General features: G+C 31.0%; 1 protein-coding gene across 1 annotated transcript; it reads left to right on the top strand.

Annotated features, from left to right (window-relative positions):
• The first annotated feature begins 121 nt into the window (after positions 1 to 121).
• Positions 122 to 20,725, top strand: LOC131848149 (activating transcription factor of chaperone). Its single transcript, XM_059197914.1, has 5 exons — positions 122 to 267; positions 3,872 to 3,977; positions 4,570 to 4,697; positions 13,975 to 14,145; positions 19,457 to 20,725. Exons 3-5 carry the CDS (start codon positions 4,592 to 4,594, stop codon positions 20,233 to 20,235), a joined length of 1,056 nt encoding a protein of 351 aa, XP_059053897.1. The 5' UTR covers positions 122 to 267; positions 3,872 to 3,977; positions 4,570 to 4,591; the 3' UTR covers positions 20,236 to 20,725.
• Positions 20,726 to 21,604: the final 879 nt, after the last annotated feature.

Genomic DNA, 21,604 nt, shown 5'->3' with positions numbered 1-21,604 from the left:
TGGCATATTGCGCTTTATCAAGCATTTAAGTCGCTTGACCGTCTGATGCAATAATTTTTAAGCTACGCGCCGAGTTTCCCTGCTGTCTATGGTTGACATTATGTCCTCCCCCCTCTTTCTTTCCCTCCTCGCCCTATTACTCATCAATGTCTCTAAGTTAATAGTCGTGTATTTTGTTTCTTTCATGATATATTTGCTGTGAAGATGGGGAACTAGTTCCAAAAATTTGCACACCCACGTGTGCCTACTACGCACGTAAAATATGATGTAAGTACAATAAAATGTATTAAAATTTCTGTTTGTTTTGGCCTACGTTAATTACACGTTCAGCGTCACATTCCATTGAGACACAGCTTTCACTATGGTACTGTTGTATAGCGCGGGAGAACTATTACGACAGATATTTATTTATTAAATTTGGTCTATAGAACTGGTCGCTACTTTGTATACTTACCTTAAATTGAATTTCATAATTCTGAGCAACATGGATTTCAACGTCCAATTATGTACTGCGTTTCAAGACTAGCCACATAATAAAGGATAAAATTTCCACTTTTGTCAATATAAGTTTATTCTGTGCTATTGTTTCCATTCATATTGCTCCATAGTATACAGAAGTATGTATTGATAAACCCACAAATTTGCCAAATACTCATACTCATACATATACATAACTATCACTAACAATGATTTGATTATAATAAACTAGTACTAAGATGGCTAAATCTACTATTATTAATGTCGAAATATGTACCTACTACACAGATATTTATATGTATTAACAAAAATTAGGATTTTATAAATGTTCAGGCATGGCATTGTACCTATATTTTATCTAGTGTAATAATGGAGAGTAATTTTAGTTTATTGCTTTTTCTAACAATTTTTTTTAATAGTTTAAATAAATTTGCTGTACACACTTTACTTTTTCTAGTAGTTGTATCAGTTAGTGCTTCATTAAACTCAATTTGGGGAATGTATTCACACAGTCACTTATGAATTTATCTACTGTCGTAAAATTTGTTCTGGCTCATTCCCAGTTTAGCTAGATGCACTTTTTGCCTACATTATTGTCAATTTTGGTATATGAATTCAACTTAAAATACTAAATAATTATTTCGGTAGTGTGTTGTGGAGCAGTATGCATGTTCAATTTGTTTAGATTTTATACCTAGTATATAGTAGCTAGGAATGAAGATCATATCTTAAAGATGGTGTTACATTTTAATGTGGATAGTTATAAGGACTGAGTAAGACTGAAAATGAGATGAATGGACTGTGTGAAAGATGATATGGTAAGAGAGTAAATAACGAGATGACTTCAAACAGGGAATGCTGGTAGGTAGCTAGTTATTCTAGGTTTTAAAACTTCAATATATCAGATTTTCACAAAATTTTGGACCCCTTGTCAGACAATGTTAGACTTTGTTGACCCGTCTCATTCTAACCTCACCTGTGATATAACTTATGGTAGACAGGTATTGTAAGGAAAATAAGGTTGGTTAATTAAAAGGTAAATTAATTCTGTAGTATACTGTATTACTAGTAGTTTAGTTTAAATTGCTAAATAACAAATAAAAAAAAACATTTTAGCTTTATTATCTTTAAGATCTATGTTTTCTGCAATGATACTAAGTAATGTTAAAATAAATTTTACTACTATCTATAGTCAATACTGTGATATATTTAAGTATTATCTAGTATTGATCTATTACATTAATCACAATGTACTAATTTTATAAGTGTAGAGATGGCAACATATTTTGTAAGCATTGTCTATTCTTATTTCACAACACATTTAGGGGGGAATAAATAATAACACTCAAATTGTGCTGACTTTTCTCACATGATGGTTACATAAAATTGTTGTGAATCAAATTATTTATTTATTTATTTATATGTGCTCCTGATACAAAAAGTGTTATTAGATTATTATTCAAATTCCTAAAATATAGCCTGTGTTATTACCATGATGCATATGTGGGTTTGTATAGGTTTTTTTTATCTTGATTTTTCCTTTGCTTACATTGTTATTTTATTCCCTTAGTTGGTCGTTATAGCTTCGAGTGGGCAGATTTATTTAATGCTTATATTGAATTTCCACAAAACAATATCTATATTTATTCTCAGACTTGAAATAATTGTACTGAATTATATCTACCTTTACTACTTGAAAGCAAACTATTGATGGATTTGGTAGCCAGTATTATTGATAGTTGATTTAGTTAGTAGTAGCATATTTCTATACCTAAATAGAAATAAAATGTGCTGCAAATTATTTAAGAGACTCATATTTCCTATAATCGGCAAGATATCATGTAAGTATTCAAGTTGTGTATATGCAGTTAAAACCTAACACATACTTACTTTATGTCATGAACACGTGGGTATTATCAAAATTATCTGTTCTCGGTAAATGCACAGTGAAACCATTATTCACTATGTCAATAAATTTCGCGACGTTATATGTTATATGGTGACGTAAATATGTTGTTACTTGATTTTAGTATTTTTTTGTGGTGTTGAACCGTGGTTTCTTTTATATATATATATGTATAATAAACGAAAGTTTATTACATATAGTAGCATTAACTTTATGCAGCTGAGAATGTAAACTGACCGTAGCGAATATGCGTTGCTACTTCGCTGTAAGCTTGTGATAGGTTTTTACATACAATTGTATAATATTTCAGACATGATGACGTATTGTTGATGATGTCATGTTTCTATTCATATTATGATCATGAAATTTCAGCTAATTTATTTCCGTTTAATGATGTTCATTTCGACTGTTTTTATAACAAAAAAATGTATTATAAAACAGCATTATAACAGCAGTAAAAAAATATTCTTTAATATTTTGTAGCCATGACTACGTCGTTTTGTAAACAATATTAACTTGTGTTAATCTTTTCTTTTACTGTAAAAAGTACTTTAAGTTGTCTCGCCTCAGTGTCGGAGAAGTTGAAGAGTAATTGTTTGTTTTGGTATGGGTAGGCAATGCATAGGAATGAAAAGAATATTATAAAGTGTTGTATACGAATTTGAATGGTTAGAAAATCAAAGAAAGTCCGAAAAAGTGATGGATGGATCTTGTGAAAGATGATATGGCAAGAATGGAAGAAAAAACATGTTACACCGACCTCAAGTGAATTGGGTTAAGAAATAAACCGATGATGATGCATGGACAGATACCTAGATTTTACAGGTAATCTATACATAGAAATAAAATTGGAGTGTCAGTGACTGAAGTGCATATGATTATAAATACGGTACATACACCAAAATAACATTTTTTACAATTTTTATCTGTCTGTCTGTTTATTCCGGCTAATCTCTGAAATGGCTGGACCGATTTTGACGGGACTTTTTGTTGCCAGGCTACTTTTATTTTAGGGAATAATCTTTTTTTTTCAGTATAAATAAAGTTAAATTCCACGCGGACGAAGTCGCGGACAGCTAGTATCGCGACTTCGTCCGCGTATATTTATTCACATCATTACTTGTCTGACTACAATCTTTAAGTGTCAATTATTATAAAAGTGGGCCAGTAAATATCACATCTAAGCAGTTTGGGAACTGATTTGAAGGATAATATGGTGTCAGTTGCGTGGTTGTCCTAAATATTATGCCGAATTGCGATAATGTTCGAGACATTATTGCAATTCGGTTTGTCGATTATAATAAATGCTGTAATGTATGATCAAATGTTATATTAAATCATATTTGGTTGGATCACGTTTTTTTTGTGCAACAAACGATTATTTTACTGTTATGATTTTTTATTTGGACCAATACACCTTGTATTTGAACAGGTACTCGTATATCATGCCAATTAGTGTTAATTTAAATATGTATTTTGTATTTTCAGTGCCAACATGGCGCCCTCACCGGACACTTTCGTCCCTCGACCACCTTTATCATCATCATTGGATACCGATCGCTACCGACTCGTACCATTACTCATTACATCTGTGGTATGTATAAAAGATATTATTACACAATTATATATAAATGACATAATTATTCCGTAATTGGTAAAAACAAAAACTCTGTACAAACCTATTTTAAAAAATACAAAATTGTACATTACAGTACAATTTACTTTATAATGCACAAAATAAAATTACTCAACGGAAAAATTACCGAACCAGATAATTAAGTAGATTAAAAAAAGACGTTTTATGAACTCGCGAACGTAAGAGTGTAAGACATATTCTTACAACCTAAAAGGTCGTGAGTTCATATCTGGCCAACCTAAAAAAACTGAGTATCAATGTACATTTCTGACTTATTTCGGTGATGGAAACACCGATAACAGAGGCAAACATTAATACGAGAGACGGCGGTAGGCTCGCCCCTATCATGTAGGATTAAAAATACCCAATCATATATGGACTATATTCTAAAATACCCAGCGAAATATGGTCAAGTGACGTGTGGATCACGACATCGACAATTGATAATAGCTCTGATTACCCCTTCAAGATAAGTCATGTCGATATATATGTTTTATGTCGATATTATATAGTTGTCTTATTTTCATGATACGTTTTCTATTAATTTCAGAACATTTTCAACAACTACAATAATGAGTGCGAGCCTTTGGGATCAGTCAGTGGCTTCGGCCACTGGCCTGCTTACTAATGAAGAGTGCTCTTTGCTGCTCGATTTCGACATTTTCAGTGCCGAACATGGTTTGTAATTGGGTTTATTTTAAATATGGAATTAAATAATTTGAAAATAATATTTAAACCAAATATTAAACACGTTTTTCAGAATAGTCTTATAATACCAGTTGTTTCCATGTATATAATACTATTATTGTATTATATAATACTATGTATCTAAGTTATGCGAATAATAATTACTATTAATTATTATTCGAATAACTTAGATACATTTGTGTTAAGTCTGTATTGCTAAATCAATTATGAAATTTTTATAAATACGCAGAATTTGTAATAAAAATAGTAAACAGCATTCTGAAAATGCTGAACAGCGGAATGCTAAGAAGTCTGTGCAACAAAGAGACTATTCGTTTACACTAGTGGGCTAATTATCTAACTTAGATCGCAAATATTTTCGTATGTAACGTAGTGAAAATGACGTCACCTGTCAATAATGCGATTCTATTGACGTCATTTGACGTTGTCAAATAGCATTGCAACGTAAACGCAAATTTACATATCATTCGTGCGTCCATCAAATTGGTTACGAATATTTTCACGTTTTAATATTATATATTTTCTGCTCTTTAGGTCCTTTTACGGTTTTAAAAATAAAACGCCAATACTATTTATTATCTTTACTTAATAAGCGTTCTTAATTAATAATTTATTCTATATTTCTTAATCAATACTTGTCTATTCTTCTGCATTCTTCCATTAATATTGGCTAGTAATGTGAAAAGAATCGTATAATTTACAACAATTATAGTATAAGTAATTTATTTTATTTAATAACGAATCTGATTAAAATATTTTAGGCGAAAGTAGTAAAGTAAATATGCAAATTAGGTTACCTGAAGTCGCCTGAACGGCAAAATTTATACATATAAATGTAATAAAATTTGGTATGTGTCATACATATTTTTATCCTTTAATTAAACCAACGAATAATAATCTTATGTTTAGCTGACCTTCGAGTATATTTTTCATTTTTAAACATACTATAAAACAGTACAAGTACAAGTTAATATGAATTTGTGGGACGTTTAAAGGTTTATATATATATATAAAGGAATGCCACGCTCATGTGAGACTCGTGGTGCTTCAGGCGTCCATAGACTACGGTAACTATTTACCATCTGATAGGTCGTATATTAGATTGCTATTTTAGTGGTATAAAATGAATAGTATTTGGTATGCGGAAGAGCTTAGATGAAATACTGTTTATTACTGTATCGATTATATCAACGGGTTTTATCTTGACCAATGTATTGTGGCCAGCGTGTGCGGTATCAGATATAGCTTTATGTTATCTTCTACGCAAATTTATTGTAGAATTATACATTGCCAACAACGCAAGAAATAGTATTACCGAAAAATAAGCTATACTTACCCTGCTCTATTAATATATTATATGTAATACTCATGTTATGCCATTATGCATATTTTATACGGCTATGCATATAAAACGCCAATGACACAAATCGACAAATAAAACAATTCATGTAATGATAAATGAATATTATTTCATATTGATACTAGCTGTCCTTCCTACTTTATTTGCAATAAAAGTAGCATATGTTCTTCTCGATACTAAATAGGTTTGTGATGTTACAAATACGTACCTATTTAAAATCTCATGACGAGTACCAAGAAGTATTTTTTTAAATTTTAATCAAACTCATAAATCAATAAAATATGTAATATAATTAAACGTACATAAACTAAGCCTAGACAAAAGTAATATAATATTATATAATAATAACATTTATTGTTTCGAAAAGGAGTAGAAATATTTTAGCCTGTACATATAATGTATTGTAGGTGACGTTACATTATATGTATACGCTGAAACATTTCTACCGTATCATTACAATAGTACGCGAGCCAGAACGTTTTTTCAATAATATTTCTTCGCGGTCGAAAACATTTAATAAAGTTAAGAAAGTTGTGTTATTAAGCTTAGTGAAAGCCAGCTGCTGTTTCAAGGGTGGATTGAGCAGTAGCACCTTCACAAACATCTAAAAAAGGCAGAGAGGCCTTTATTTGCCTTTATTTGCCACAAAATTATTCGTTTTAAGACCCGGTTAATAATTTAAATAATGTAAAAAAAGGCATTTCCTCCCGGTTGAAATTGCTATCAAATCATAGTTAAAACTATATATTGAAGATATAAAATAGTCTGTAGCGTGGTGTATTATATATTAACCGATAGATAGATCCCCTACTCCAAAATTTGTCGACTGTTATTTTGTTTGTTACTTCGAATAAATAAAGTTGTGAGCTGGCACAATGTATATTTATCCATATTTGTCCATATTCCATTTCTGGTACGCATAAGCAAGCTTCAATTTTAATTTTTTTTTTAATTAAATTTTTAATGTCTATAAGTTACCTTCTAAATTCTTGACACTATAAATGGTAAATCAGGATTTTGCGAAATCATAAAATTTTTATATGGTAATTTAATTGAAACTGTTTTGATTATAATCTTTATAGAATGTACTTTATTTACCTATGTATGTACCTACAATAATAAATATCGCTTTATTCATAATTAAATCTTGTACTATTGCAGATATTTTACGTTAAAAAGTCAAAGCTATCGAATACTTCGTTTGGTTACGCCTTGTTAGCCTATAGACCTGTAAGTAACTAAAATAGGTAATTCTTTGAAGTCTCCAGTAATTTCTCTAAATGATGTCTGCAATAATAGGGATTATAATAATTGGCCAGCAATAATTATTTATAATTCTTTTGTAATAGGAGGCTTATGAATTATTTATGATTAAAATTATATTCATTATACATGTTGATTGTATAGGTGTTATGAATTACAATTATACAATTTGACCGATTTTACAACGATCAAACTGAATACTACTGATGTAATTCAAAGGTAAACTAAGACATTATTGAGTAAGCTAAGACATTATTAACTCTACCGTATCATTACTTAGTATAAAATGAAGTCACTTCCGCATTCTGTTCACTTAGATCTTTTAAACTATGCAACAGATTTTAATGTAGTTTTTAGATAGTGATTCAAGAGGATGGTTTATATGTATAATACAGGTACATCTGCGTGAAGCCGGGGCGGGCAGGTGGTACTACGTAATTTATTGACGTCTTCCTAAAAATATATTCAAAGGATATTATTATTTATTTATATTTTCTTTGGTGTTAATATTAATCTTTAAAAGCTTACCTAATTCATTGTTTTCTTGATTTGTATAGTTATTTATATGTATATACGTGAAGTAAATTTTGTACCCTTTTTACGTAAATTGGTCGCACGGAGGAGTTAGAAACTTCGCACATTTATAGTTTATATAGAGATGTACAGAATACTAATATTTTTTTAAACTATGCATCAAAAATACATTAGATCAATAAAAACACAACCTACCATGTATTCGACACACACGCATATATATTCTTTTGTTTATTATTAAAGTTTGTGGTCAAATTGAGAATAGATTAAACATTAAATTAATTAATTAGACTAATCTCAGTCTAACAACAGTCTAATTATGTCCACTGCACGACTATTGGTATTATTAAGTTGATCATGGACGAGTTTTTCATTTTTAATATCCTTATCATACATTTTGTATTTATGGTTTAAAACTTATTGAAGATATACTTCCAAATAGTTCCACAGTGTATTGGCCCCAGGATCGTCGTATTTATAAAAAGTATCATCATCATCGATACTTTATTGTATAGCTACGATATTATATGTGTTTTAGTACTTTTAGTGTTGTATCTATATGCCAAAATGAAGAGACTGTGTTATTTTCTTTAACAATAATATAAAGAAAATAACACAATCTCTTCATTGGTTGATCAACTGCTCTGTATCACTACGTACTCCTCTGTTTTTCTATTGAGTTCAGTCTGTCTAAAGTTCGCTACTATGTATTATCTATTACTGTTAAGTATATAATGATAATAGATGTTATATTATTTTAGAAATTGGTTAATTAGGTTATAGATCATCATTGCTGTCTTGTCCATTATCGTTGGCGTTATAGGGAAATTATAAAACATGTAGAACCTTAAATTACGTTTCATAATGATATTATGTGTTGCACTGCTGACCAGTGTTCGGAACAGGCGTATGGCTTAGAAGTTACGAAAGAGAACTAACCAAAATTTCTTTGCCAACCGGTAATCCAAAAAAATATTTTTCTAGAAAGGACAAGACACTTGTAAATATATATGGGTACATCAATTTCAAACACCATATGCCAGGCGGCACTGCTTAGCTAGTGCAAATATCTAATTTTTTGAACGGAATTTGATACAATTTTAAATGGTTATTTGATCTGTTGGCTTGTTATCTTATAACGCTGATATATTATGACTAAAATAGTACATACATTTTATTATCATCAGTCAACTCTTGGCACCGACGCGTTAACAATTATATTAATTAGAGACATCTAAAGGCAGCACCCCCACGAATTCACCTCATGTACGATAATGCTGTATAATAGGTCAACTCAAGGCGTATCTTATCCCGCTTATGTGTGTATATTTCCATTCTCTCAACGTTCCATCTTTACATATCTACCTACATACTTTATATACGTACGAGAATAGTTATGTCGAATACATTTTATTATTTTAATAATTAATATACTTCAAGGTAAATCTCCATGATAATCATATCCGTGCCAATATTTATACAAGGGTCTATTTTTTATTTATTATTCATCCATCCATAAATGTTAATATGTTATTATAAAAAAGAATAATTACCTTATAATATATTAACATTGATGGATTTATCTGTTGAATTTTGTCAATGTCGAGTTTGTATGGAGTAACACGGCAGGGAAAGGGTGAAACTAAATGCCATTTGAGTAAACATTCTTATAAAGACAAATGTAAACTGTGGCTTACGATTTAATACTATTATTACTTATAAAAATATATATAGTGAAAATGTAGTTACTATATGCATAGCTGTCACGTACTGTGTCTTTACTTACTTTTTTTTATTGTACGTGTGATAAAGTTAAGTAATATTTAGAAGAAACTACAGTTATCGTGATTACATATTTTATTACTGGCACAAAAAAGAACATTAATGTATATAAATAAGCATAGGCGTAAAAGGAATAAAAAATTAATAAAAATATAACGTGTGACTTGCAAATATTTTTGATTTAAATATAGAATAAATTTGTTTCATATCGGTTATTATATTGTATCTTCTTAAAATTCGGAACAGTACGCGCTTTTGGGCAATTTTATGATTTATGAGCTAGTATTATCGGATGTTCTTCCCAAGGACGAGGACGCCTATAAATCAAAGTTGACTTAACTAGAAATTCCTATTTAGTTTCAACTCTTTCCTACTTGCGTATTTCGCCCTCACTCCGTATATAAATGTTATAATTTGGCTGAATTGTGAAAAGAGTTGCAATCTCTAAAATATTGTATAAAAATGTATAGTTTAGTTACAATTCTATTCTACAGATCTTTTAGTCGCTATGCCGAAAACGAGGGTGTGTCTTGATAATCACACATCCAGCGTGTGACTGACTATACATGAGAGATAATAATTATATGACGTGTGGCGGTTTCTGAAAACATATTTGTTTTTAGTTAGCAGTCCTCTGACCATGTTTTCAATTGCATATCACCAGCTTGGCTATTTTCCATTATTTATCTTGTATCCAATGAAAATATGTTTTGACATTAAATTTTATAACATCGTTGTTTACCATAGAGTGATCGATTTATTACTTATATCGGGATTTTAATAAACTATAACTACTTTGTTAGGGTTGAAAAATAAAAACATTTAGTTTGAGATTATTATATTAGATAAGAATTATTTCTATTTAGTTTATAGTTAGTTTTTTTATGTAAAGTGTGTTAATAACTGTCTTATTTATATAAACAACACCACACACATCACCATATCATGTGTTATACCTCATGCGTGACTTCCTTGTAAGTCATCGTGCTTCTGTACCATGTAATTCAGTACTACTTGGCGGCTGCACTAGATGAAACAGTTGCCAATACACTTTGTACAAAGTCTACCACGTTAAATGTTTTAATCATAGTTCAACTTCGGTACTATTCACCATATAAGTATAGATAGATAATATTTATCTAACATTTTATTAATAGCATTAAATTTAGTGAGTATCATATTGCCTATATATGTATATATAATATATTTTATTATTACGTCGTCGAATGAAAACTACATGTTAAGATGACGTTAATCCGATCTAATGAAACTAGAACGTGGCTATAAGAATTGTGTACTAAACCAAATGTGTAATAAAATGTAAAAACCATCGATGGTTAGGCAGTTATATTAAACTAATTGATATTAGTCAAGTTCTAATTATTCTGTAGTAGAGAAAAGTCACTTTTAATTGAATTATTCACTATCACACTTTTATAGGACTTTTTATAATGGCTGTGCGTAATGGGCACCACAGAACACATATTAAGTACTACTACAAACACACTATTAGTAGTTATGAAATTATATCATTTTTCCCATGAATACTTATAGTCGACAAGAAGAAGTATAAACTAAACAATTAAAAAATCTATTTATCTCTTTTCTTAATTATTGCAATACGACAACTACTAATAACTGTATATTGTATACAATGTATAAAAAGAAAACACAATATTGTTTTGCAGTAATCCATATATAAATATTGACTACTTTCTAAACACAATCTCAAACAAAAAACACGGTAAAAAAGCGGCAATATTTTTGTCACTGTCAATTCATTATTCGGATTAATTTCATGGTTCTTTCCAAGGGACTCTTCTCAATGAGCATGCATACGCCATGAGGTGAAGCAAATGTTCCAACGCTGGATTCTGTGGTCTATAATATGTCATTACAATATCGTTGAAATAAATTTGACCACTACATGATGTAAATGAATACTCTAAAAAAAATTTGTGTTTCTGTTGTACTCCTCATTCGAAATGAGAATCTCAGCTTTTTTATTTAATTAGAAAATAGAGAAAGATTAATGTTCAAGAATACTGATGATGTTTCATCATTTATTAATAAAACTTCTTGTAAGAATCTCTAAAATTACATCATATTAAGATTTTTGTTATTATCGCTATGATTATTTTTAACAAAGTGTAAATATGACTTCAATTAGTAAATTGTCTTATTATCATAATCTCACGTAGGCAGAGGGCAGAAAAATACCAGAAAACGCCATTATTGGCCAGTACCAGAATATATATACCTGCAAAGAAAAATATTTGTAACTATATAATGATATTTTACTCTCTACACCACGTTTTTTGAAGTTTTTATCTTATTTTGAGACAAAAATGTATACAATTCATTATTCTTAATCTGGTATAGTTACTATAATAACTATAAGAAAAGTAAATTATAGCTTGTTTTTGTAAGCTGTGGTTCGGTTGTCGAGTGAGATTAGGTAATAAAATTACAGGGATATAACAGGAACGATATTTTAGGCCTTCGGGATGGCCACGCATGAGTAGTGTTAAGGGCGTCACATAATAACTTAATGTCCCTGGATATATTTATCTATAAAGGCGACAGTTATGACTTAGCATCAGCTTCGACGTCAGCTTGCTTACTATTTAAATTATATAAATATGTAAATACTACTCCGTATGAATTTCACTTCCTAAATTTAAACTGACAATTATTAACAGGTAACTAACTTATATCCTTTTTTAATATTTTTTTTACATAATTATGATCTATATATTTTACCTTTTAGTATCAGGGCCATTTTAGCCTAACTTAATATTTGTAGATCGAGATAAATAACAAATAATGTTTTAGTTTAGTATTTATTAAAGCCATAAATACGATAGCAAAAGAAATACATTCGAATTCATGCTTCCATAAAAATACAACTATGTGAAAGCTGACCATACAAGTTTGATAAAGCAACATCAAGTGTCTGGACCGCCCTCATATTGCAGGGGTACCTAGTGAATGAATCGAGAAGTTATTGTCCATAAGTTATTTACTAGGTACTATGTATCGGACAAATAAATGAATAATTTAAATATTTGTTCCATAGAAAACACATTACAATTGCATTAAAGTTGTATTTAATTTCTTCTGATTTACAATAATATCCGGCCAGAATTAATTTATATACATATCGCGTGAGTACATAATGAAATGAAATTGTATCCATAACTTCCAAACGTTTTAAATTTCGATGAAATTACAAATTTACAATATTTCGATTAGCTCACCTTGACACATATTAGCGCTCACTAAGCTAAAAACCAAAGCGGGTATTAAAAGTTAGAGAGGGTTTGGCATCACTCATATTAGACATGTTTTTATAAGAGGAGTAACTACAGTGATATTATCGTGTCAGATTTAAAGCATCACGACATCTGGGCGTTGCTTTGACGTAATATCATGCCACAGTTATCTTTCATATATATAATAACGACTTCAGTCTCCTCGTTGTATTTTGTCCATTACTTATCTAAGCTCTTTACCTTGAAGCTTCTCCGATATATTCCAGTTAACTGCGCTAATTATTGTAATAATTAAATTAGTGTCGATTCGGATAACACTACACGTATAGATAAACAGTACTAGTGTCAAAATGTGTTGCTATAAAAGTAATGGAATGTGTGAAATGTGTAGAGAATTCCAGATATCTTTGTTACAAAGTAAGAATTGATGTTACAAATTTATAATATAAATATATTTATTTTCTAGCGAATTAATTTATATGTATATAAAATTATAATTATATGAGTAATTTAACATAACTATTTAAATACAATTTTTTATATTGGTATAAGTTAATTTTTAAACAAGATGTTGAGAACAGGACAGTTGAATTTATATGATGATTTTTAGATGTATTTCTAAAGCCCTTCGATTTACTTTATTAGATTGAATTCTAAAGAGCTTGTATAATTAAGAGAATTAGACTAACTATGTCTATTCTAGAGAAACATCTTTGTCTCTTTAATAAATATAAAATTTGTGATATTATTTTATAAAATTGCATTTCACGCTTATATAGAATATAGACTTCCACCCAAAAATATTTGTATAAGACTTGATAACGATTCCAATAAATTTATCGAAATTCGTTTAATGTTACATACACCAGTGCCATCGATTAAGGACATCTTAGACAAATATCCATTTCTATTAATTCGTAGTTTTATTTCATTATAAGTAAGCCTTATAATAATGGAATAATTCTCGCTTGTTAATTTTCCTCTTTTTTTCGTTTTTTATTATTTGAGTAAACATGTGTTGCCTTATTTACAGATCTGCTCAAATCTCTCCCAACAGTTGCGCCGAAGATCGAACTTGGCAATTTCCAGCTGCACGATGATCCAACTGTCAGCCTTTACCCTCCGTCACCGCCGGAGTCCAAGCCAAGTCGCGCTGAACTTGCCAATGATCTTCTGCAACAGCTCGACAACCAATTTAAACAAGGTTTGTACTTTTAAAATATTGTTTATATAATTGCATTGATAAAGAAGCTGTCGGCCTATCTGTAGCTATGTGCTCACCGTTGCCTAGGTACATACCTAGGCCTCATAATACGTAATGTTCGGCGACGTAATGTTCGTGGTGCTGTTTCTGTAAACAGCACCACGGACATCAGTCATTATGAGACGCCTATAACCATGCATTGTCATTCTGGAGGACGAAGGTAACATGTCTCCGTATCCTGTAATTTCACTGGTTTATTAAGGTCTTCACCGAAACACATCTTAATAGAGCAAGATGCTTGATGACAGATATAGGTGACAGAGATTTATTTATTTATAACAAAACCAACAGCTAACAATCCAATACTACATAATAGATTTACTGGGTGACTGACTGATGACTTTGTACAAAGTCTACTTCGGCAAAAGTTATAAATATCTAGAACTACCAATCAAAAGGTAGTATTACTATAATAGATATACTATATTACTACAATAAATTACTATAACTTACTACTCAAAATAGTATATAAATTTACAAATTTGGTGAATTTTAGCTAGTTAGATTTTTCGTAGAATTGGCATTTAGAATACATTTATTTATACTTTCATTTTCTTTCTTGCAAAAATATGAAACAATGCAAGCTGCATTGGAGACATTGAGCGGTTTATATGTTTTCTTTTCATTTCTTTCTGAAGTCCTTTGCTGTATCTCACTGGTTAATTATGCTAAGCTGCTTCATTACTTCTGCCTCTGATTTCAAAGTAGAGATCTCTCTACTTTGAAATCAGAGTAGAGAGATCTCTACTTTGTTTTTTTTGTTTTGTTCATTGTAATATATCTATATTACAATGAAATTTATATGTTAAAAATTCTTTAAGTTCTTTCTAATTTCTTTTGATATTTATAGTATAAACTGCTTAGTTGGGAACTAGATGGCGCTGTTTGTATGATGTCCATATTTATTAATTAATGTATTATCATATTAATAGAAATTCACACATTGAAAGTAAAACGCAACTTATTAACCTACATAGTTTGCATTTTGAAAGAAATTTACGAACACGTAAGGATAGAGTTAGTTTCTATTTAATAATATTAATTAATAAAACTATATATAATTTACTATGTACACAACTCAATTATGTATACAAAAATACCCTAGTATAATAATATATAAACATATACAACTTCTGACATATAATGGCTTAGTCACATATACCTGAATAAAATGGAGGGATAAAAAATCGGAAATAAAATCTTTATACAAGGTGGAAATCAGTTAACCTCAAGTAACCACAATTAAACAAATTTTACTAGTTCCTGTAATTATAAATGATATTACTGTTTTTAAATGCTAATTCGGTAGGTACTGTCCACAGCAAACGGCCACATGTACTAACTAAATAAATTACAATTCTGAATATATAAATTATAATGAAGTTTACTAACTACTACTTACAATATTGTAGATCTGGAGAGCATAAAAGTGGTGACATTATTTATTACTTAATTCTGCCAATTCATAATAATTCAGTATTTAAACTATAAATTTACTTCAACACTTGACTTTTTCTGTTGTAAGTTCAATATAGGCATATAAATTGTAATAATTTGTTGAGTATTTAGATTAATAGGTACTAAGTCTCATATAATTTTCTGAACAGGAGGCACACAATTAGTTTCGTGTACTCATGTACAAACTCATTGTATATTTTTGTATAATAAAAAAAAATAACGATACAGATTCCTAAATATAAACTCAATGTATTTAAAACTTATTTTTAAGCTTTGGAATATATAACAGATTCTGAAAGCTTACATATACTTATATTTTAAAGTAAACTGTAACAATGTCAATGTATAAGTTGTATAGGTACATAATGATATTTGGTACATTGATGTGAAAGTAGAATTATTTCGAGGTCGAAAGAGCGGAAGTAAATTATACAACTGGTTGGACCAAATATTTACAATCACAGATTGAACGCAGCTTATAATTATTAACGAATTATGTAAAAATAAAAATCGTGTTACATAATATTTGTAAAAAAAATACTAGCATCGCAGTCATTGCATATGCTATTGTATTTTATTGTATATAAAAATTAACTCTAAAAATAAAGAATATTTATATTTTTATAGTTAATTTTTTATTAGTTACGAGAAAATAAAAATAATGAAACTTTGCCCTTATATAAATGAATATAAATGTTTATTGACGCCCTAAACACTATAAACTCTTTGATTCTTTTGACCACGACTTCCACATTATCGGGCTATATCAATTGACTCGGATAAAGTCGCCTTTGTTTTCCATCTTAAATACATATGTAAAATTTCGTCACTGTTAGTACATAGACAGCCTGTTTATATACCAATAGTAACATATTTTTTTTTTTCGCATTTGATCTAGGATTATTGTCTATTTGCATAATTATACTGTTATTTGAGCGAAGCCAAGTACATTTTTATATCATCAATATAAAAATGAAATTTGATCTGTAGGCTGAGTAAGCTTCAAATAAGATACTCGTATATTTTATTATTCGTACATTCGATACTGGGATACACCCCTAAATTAATATAAGACCACGCTAGCATTCACTGGAACACTTTAAAATAAAAATGAGCATATTGGTTTATATGATAGGTAACCAGTGATATGGAGGAGGGGCTAGGGGGCTAGCGACGCGGTTAAGTTGGTCCGCTGCGCGTGCGCATTTAGCCGCGTGGCCAGTAGCATTTTGCGTCGCGCCGCGTTTGCAGGTGATCGCTCGTGATTCTTTATTCGTGACAATAAATTCGATTCGAGAAGCGCATTTTGGGCGTTTGCCCTCTGCCCGCAACATATGTCTGCCGCGATCCATGCGCCGCTTGGACGCCGTTAGAATGAAGTGCCACTATAGTTGTATTTGGAACAAAGAGATAATTTTCAACTCACAGAAGCTGGTCAAGAGACGTTAGATACTATATTTATCCCAGGATTATTGACGACGACCACAGCTCGCACCACGAGGATTTTAGTTTCCAGAACTGCACTGCCCTTATAATAATCGTATTCTAGTTTATCGTTATAAATATAGTAGCAATAAGGACAGCATAAAAGAACATTGTTTTATGAGCTTGGATTTGAGGAGCTGATTTCATAGCATTATCTGACATCGCGATGGCAATGGCAAATCTTTATATTGGTATGTGGTAAACAACTGCAACGAATGTTTTTTTATTAATTGAAAGTCACTCTAGCATAAAGGCCTGCTCAAGGTCTGAATGCTCTAATTCCTTCTAGTTGTATAAGTAATTATGACTTAGTTTTTATGATTGAGAAGTAACTGCTTGTATTTGTTGTTATATTATTGTAGACACATTTGTTTTGATTGAAATGTAGTACAAACGAATTGTGTAGATTGAAAGTGGAGCAACTATATTACTGCGCAACAAACTTGATAATTTGTTGTGACGGCTGCCACGTTCCAAAACTTGAATGGCTGGTTGCAAGTGAATCGATATTAAATATTACTTTAATATTTTACATAATATGTTAGTCTATGTCTAACGTCATAAACGTGATATCTTTAATTAGTTTTATATCTATTGTATATAGGTAAATGTATAAGATTTAATGACTATGTTCATTATGTAGTGGAATTCATTTCATTAAACGGGGTTCTTATATTAGTAAAACATCCTGAATAGTTAGATATGGTATGCTTTTATTACGCATATTTAGTGCACGTGGACAACTTACGATACTATATATATATAGTATTATATATATATACGATAATACTTGTTACCTCCAGGTAACAAGTATTGAACTGACATAGTCATATGTACGTTTTTTAGTTAAGTAGACGGTCTACTACGACGTTTTAGACGCCTACACGTGTTAGATACGCGACCGCTTAATAATTGTACCATCGCCTAATGACAAACCAGTTCGCGCACAGGCCGACCTCGCTAGTTCCTCGACCAATAATTAAAGCGACTTATTGGTCACTTTTCTATATGTATAAATTGATACAAATACAATTCCAGTACCTTTCCACAGAGGACGAATAGTTATCACGCCACGAGGTCTATACGTGACAAGCTCAATGTTTTTGTTTTATTTTAATCTTGTTATGTTGGTCAGTAAACTGTTTAATTTACATTAATCGTATCTACATATATAATTATGAGCAAATCATATCCTGCTCTCTCTTATGTCGAAACGTTACAACATACATAAATAAAACGTATACATAGAGTCATTGACATCAAAGCGAGAGATACAACTGTCGAAAAATACTTATGACGATGTTTGATTTTTAAATTATCTAAGTGGTTTGTTATTGAGGGCGGTGATGCCACCGAACCCTAAAGATCGCAAGTTTATCGGATCAGAGGTCAGGGCGATGCAGCTATCGCTGCTGCTCATTAGTTGTCAACTGATTACTGCGTCTACTACAAAGTTCATATAAATCAATGCTTTTGTACCATCAAAAGAAATTGACTACATACCTAATATATAAGAATTTCTCTGCTACCATCCGAGACACCAATCTTGTCAATTAGTTTCAATTGATTGTTGAATGTCGGAATGGTCGGTCAGCTATATTAATTTGATACTTGCAATCCATACAAATCAAACGAGATCTTAGTTCCAATTGTTATAATATTTTCGAGTTCTAAAATATGAAGATATATTCACAGTAGTACTAGGCACGCACATTGTACAAAGAAAATCAGTAATAATAAATAGTACAGTTTTTAGGATACTAACATTCATAATGTTATTAGATATTTCACTTATTTATTTTCTAATGTAAATAAGAAAAATATATTAAAACAGGTGTTATTATATATCAATAACTTGTTAATTATATCAAGTAAGAAGGGAATGAGAAGACATAATGAATGAAAAGACGAATGTACCTTAAAGATATTTTTTTGTTTATAATTCAACTTTGGCTTCAGTTAAAGATTATTATCATAGTATCAAGAACAATAGATTGTAAGGTGTCAGGTTGCTGGCGCGTGCAGCATGAGATGTTGTTTATTTAGTTCATGGAATCTAGTTAGCAACTTTTGCGTCAATCAGTTGTAATTAGTAGATACTCCATCAATTGAATATGCAATGACATAATTTACACAGATTGATTATAATATTTATACGAAGGAAATATCTTACCAATTGGATTTATGAATAGGTAAATAATCTGTAGACTTGTTATTCTTGTTTCATATATATGGTTGCTCTTACTAATTATATTAAATAGGCTTTTTCCAATAGTTTATTTAAACAATTCCTTATCTTTTTCTACAGAAAACATCTTCCCCAACTGGCTGGAGGAGAAAGTAGAACTACCAATATTTGAGAACATTCCTCAATATACAGAACGCGTGGAGGTGCCGCCTCCGCAACAGCAGGCGCCAGTAGCGGTTCCTGTTTCTGCGGGTTATCCTACGCAGCAACCTACTGAAGAATTACTTCGAGAATTCGAGACCGTCTACGGAGTAGTCGAGTTAACCCATTTGACACCACCTCAAAGCCCACCCGGCCCCGCTAGCCAACTTCTATTGAGCTACGCCCAACAAGCTCAATGTACACCGCTAGCACCTATTTTACACATCACTCAGCCGAATGAACCATGGCAAATAAGCCCTGCAGCTGCCGTTCCACCTTTGCCTGCTGACTATGATTCAGATCTGCAGGCTGTAGAAGAACTGGTTCGTCACCGCGCCGCTCAGCTTCCCTCTCCGTTGCCGTTCGACGACAGTACTTCAAACTCGCCCCGTTCATCTCCCCCGTCTTCTCCACGCTCTTCTTCAACTGATGAAGAATGGTCTGCGCCTTCTCGGCCTAAACCGTACTCGCGTCCTTCTGACGACCGTCGATCTCGTAAGAAGGAACAAAACAAAAACGCAGCAACTCGCTATAGGCAGAAAAAGAAGGCAGAAATCGAAGTACTGCTTAGTGAAGAGCACAGTTTGCGCCAACGCCACACTAACTTAGGCGAAAAGTGCTCTGACTTGCAACGTGAGATACGCTACCTCAAAGGACTAATGCGCGATCTCTTTAAAGCTAAAGGTCTTATCAAGTAAAATCATCTTCTCCGCCGCCTCCAGGAATAATTTGTCAGTACTATATGTACCAGAAGAGCTATTATCGTGAACAGTTCAAAAAGAAGTTTCAGGAGTTTTGTATTTCGTATCGTGTGTTATTATAAAGATTTATTATGTAATCTTAAATTAAGTCGCTAGTATATTTTGGATGAGCAGATCCGATCACCCATTGAGCAGCACATAGCACTTACATTATTTTGTCAAGAGCCCCAAAATGTGTATTAATAACCATCACGTATATCATAGGTGGCGCCATTACATTAATCATTTTTCATTAATTAGAGGATAGGTCGCATTTGTTGTTATGAAAATGTACGTTTGAAAAATTATTTTCCTGTAATGTTATGCTCTTAGCATTTGTTATACATTTATTTCCAATTTCGTATTGTTTTATGTTATTATTGACATTTATATTGAATTGTATTAACAGTGTTATATTTTCATGCAATATAAGAAATGCGACGGCGGATTTTATGGTTTTATTTTACTAGATATACCTAATTTATACCATATTATATTACCTACATTTAGAAATATATCATTAAATTATTTTAAACATATTTAGGCCGACGTTTATGTATTTAAAAGACTAATTGTATTAAATCAGTTAACCTCGATTAATTCACAGTAATTAGCAGAATATTTATGGCGGATTAGAAATTCGCTTATTACTTCGTGATTGTATTCTTATGTAATATTTAGTATTCTATACAGTCATTTTACAGCACTCAATTACCATAATACACCAGAAATTTGCATTATACATATCTTTATTAAACTGGTTTTATAAACTGAATTCTAACGATGCATTAATAAAAATGATCAATACGTTCATGTCGAGCTCGATGATAATTATTTATATGTGCTATGAATTCTCGATATAAGGAAAACTCGAGAATTTAGATAAATTCCTATTTATGTTGTAGGTAGGTACCAATCTCTGTACTGATAATTATGTGTCAGATACGTAAGTCAAAGTGCATCTCGTATCGTTTAGCCTCGTAAAGGTTAAGAAAGCCAAATTTAAACTCGACTGGATATGCAACGAAAGAGTAATAACGAGAGTTAGTACAGTATATATAACATGTAAATCATAATCCCTCTGAGACGTCTAATAAAAAAAACTGAGGACCAGGGCCGGAATAACTTAAGCTGAGTAAGCAACAGCCTAGAGGCACTGTGTACATTAGAAATTGTAATTGTTATACATACAGTAATAATTAATTGGAAAATTTAATCCTTGAATCCATTGATGTTGATAAAATAATTCAAATTCACATATCAGAATAATATAATATGGAAGGGTTACATACCACATTTTAGGATGAACAAAACATTTCTTCATTAG

The sequence above is a fragment of the Achroia grisella genome, unplaced genomic scaffold (genome assembly GCF_030625045.1).
Source record: "Achroia grisella isolate CSIRO2021 unplaced genomic scaffold, CSIRO_AGI_Agris_v1 utg546, whole genome shotgun sequence".
Lineage (NCBI taxonomy): Eukaryota > Metazoa > Arthropoda > Insecta > Lepidoptera > Pyralidae > Achroia > Achroia grisella.
This window is presented reverse-complemented; position numbering and strand designations above follow the sequence as displayed.